Source organism: Centroberyx gerrardi, chromosome 17 (assembly GCF_048128805.1).
Source record: "Centroberyx gerrardi isolate f3 chromosome 17, fCenGer3.hap1.cur.20231027, whole genome shotgun sequence".
Classification (NCBI taxonomy): domain Eukaryota; kingdom Metazoa; phylum Chordata; class Actinopteri; order Beryciformes; family Berycidae; genus Centroberyx; species Centroberyx gerrardi.
The window spans coordinates 7,539,860-7,542,213 of NC_136013.1; the positions used below are offsets into that span (position 1 = coordinate 7,539,860).

At 50.2% G+C, this 2,354-nt stretch overlaps 1 protein-coding gene across 1 annotated transcript; it reads right to left on the reverse strand.

The window, feature by feature from the left end:
* Positions 1–588: 588 nt before the first annotated feature.
* On the reverse strand, positions 589–1,185 carry tmem229b (transmembrane protein 229B). The gene has a single exon (XM_071915679.2). It carries the CDS (start codon positions 1,183–1,185, stop codon positions 589–591), a length of 597 nt encoding a protein of 198 aa, XP_071771780.1.
* Between the last annotated feature and the right edge of the window lie 1,169 nt (positions 1,186–2,354).

A 2,354-nucleotide genomic window follows, 5' to 3' on the forward strand; every position in this document is an offset into this window, starting at 1 on the left:
AGTAAGTAGCTGGCATTCTGCTTTTCTGCTTTTTAAAAGCAAAACATTATTTTTCCATGAATGATGTCAAATTGTGGTCCTTGTTCTTGAATCTCTCTCTTTGCAGGACAATAGCACACATTTTTGCAGCAGTAGTTTTTATCCCAAATTCCTTGCAGTTGATGGGAGGTTTGGTACAGTAATACTGGGAGGTCAGAGGTCTCCTGTTATTACAAGACCCTGATCTCCTTAAGGTCGACCCCACATGGAACGGGCGGGTGCATTATGAGATGTAGCAAACACAGCAGCATGGAGCTAATGTGCCCCTCTGTTGACAGTAGAGGACACAGTGAGTGATTTGAGCCTTTATGGCCCCAGTTAGGTATTTGTTTTCTGGCTGTTTTGAGTGCTCCATCCACCTCTGCACACCAGCCCAGTGTCAGTAGCTGTCCGTCTGTCTCTCCCCACAGAGTTAAAGGGAGAGGACTGCATGTGAAGAGAGGCTGAGGAGGGCAGAAGAGGTGCAGCGGGGGAGGAGGGGGCGGTCGGGTTGGTTTGGGATTGCGTGTCCTTCCTTTCTTCCTTCCTTCTTTTCCTTCCTTCATTCATTCATTCCCCCTTCAGGTAGCCGTTGGCATTATTGCCCGTCCCTCTGCCCCTCTCTCGCCTTCTCCCTCCCCCCAAAGCTCCGTCTCCCTCTCCTCCGCCCCCGGCATCCGCCCGGCAGTCTGACCATCCGTCCTCCGGGCCCTCGTGGAAGCGCAGCCGCAGCGTCTTGCGGATGACCAGGCGCTCCACGATGAAGGAGGCGCAGAACCAAGGCACGGCGTACTCGGCCGTGATCAGGCCCATGAAGTTGTAGCGGAACTCGGAGTAGTCCCAGGGGCAGGCGTTGAACTGCCGCAGCAGCAGCCCCGTGCCGAACTCCCACAGGTACGTCCATAGTGTGTAGATGATGCAGCGCAGCAGCACCGGGCAGCGGCCGCGCAGCGCCAGGTACATCCGCTCCACGATGAGGATGCAGGTACCGTAGATGAAGAGCGCCCACACGCTGGTCACGCCGGGGAACTTCCAGTTGCAGTTGACCACGAACTCCCAGGCGGCGGTGAACATGACCTCGCAGAAGTAGCCGTGGATGGCGTACAGGTACCAGCGCGACAGTGCCGTCAGCGGCACGGGGGCTTCTGGGGTTGCCATGGTCATCATCCTTCCTCCTCTCTCCCTTTCTCTAACTCTCTATCTCCACTAATGAGATGCAGGCCTGAAGGGAAAGGAGAGAAGAATGATATAAGAAAGTGACATAATAAAGGCAAGGGGGTACAACACATCAACTCCATCCAACTTGATGGTGCTAAGCCAAAGTTCAAGTCAGGACAAGGCTATGAAACACATGAAATTAGAGACTGGCAGGATTGAGAGCGCTTAACTCTCCTGTCCACTGGCTTTATGGCTTTCCCTCGGTCAATGCTATTTAGATTGAGGGTTATTCTTATGTAAGGTATAGCACCATCATCTGACTGCCTACATCATGTGCTCTTTTTCCAAATCTCCCCAGCCTGACGCACACAGGCTTTGGTATCAGGTGTCAGGAGGCCCACGCAGGGATGGATCCTTCATCCACTCTATTTATCACACTGCATGTCCAATAAAGCACACTGAAGGGAAACAGCCTCATACTGAGGAGCCAGAAAGTTCAAAGACCACATAGTTTATTGGGCCACGAAGAGCATGGCATAGTATACAATGCCTCCAGAGGAAACTGTGTCATAACAGCAAATATTATACAATGGATCATAACAGCTCTGTAAAATACAAGCACAGAGAGAGGTTAGGACTACAAAAGCGTGTTTGAAGAACAAAAGCCGATTTTTTGCTCTTTCTGGCTGGGGCCCAGGCTGGGCCCATGAGGATTAGCACATTTCTCCCAAACAAGGAACAAGGGCTTCATGTGAGGAACTGGGCCGCTGTTCTGGACCGACTGACCTCCCTAAACCCCTTACACCCTCTTTTCACTACCTCCCTGGAAACCTCTCTCTCTCTCTCTCTCTCTCTCTCTCTTTCTCTTTCTCTTTCTCTCTCTCACACTCTCTCTCCTTTCTCTTCCTCTTCTATCCAAGCAGACCTAGCTCAATTCAGATAAATGGGGTTTAATACATCGGAACAATTCAGATAAACTGGCCATCACTATAAAGCAGTGGTTCTCAACCTGGGGGTCGGGACACCCCAGGGGGTCGTGAGATAATTTTGGGAGGTTGCGAGATGATTTATGGGATACGAAAACAACATATTTCTGCTATACAAATTTATTATCATGTCTATTTTTCTAATTTTTGTCTATTTTTTTAGTGGACTCACCAATAATAATTCCTGATATA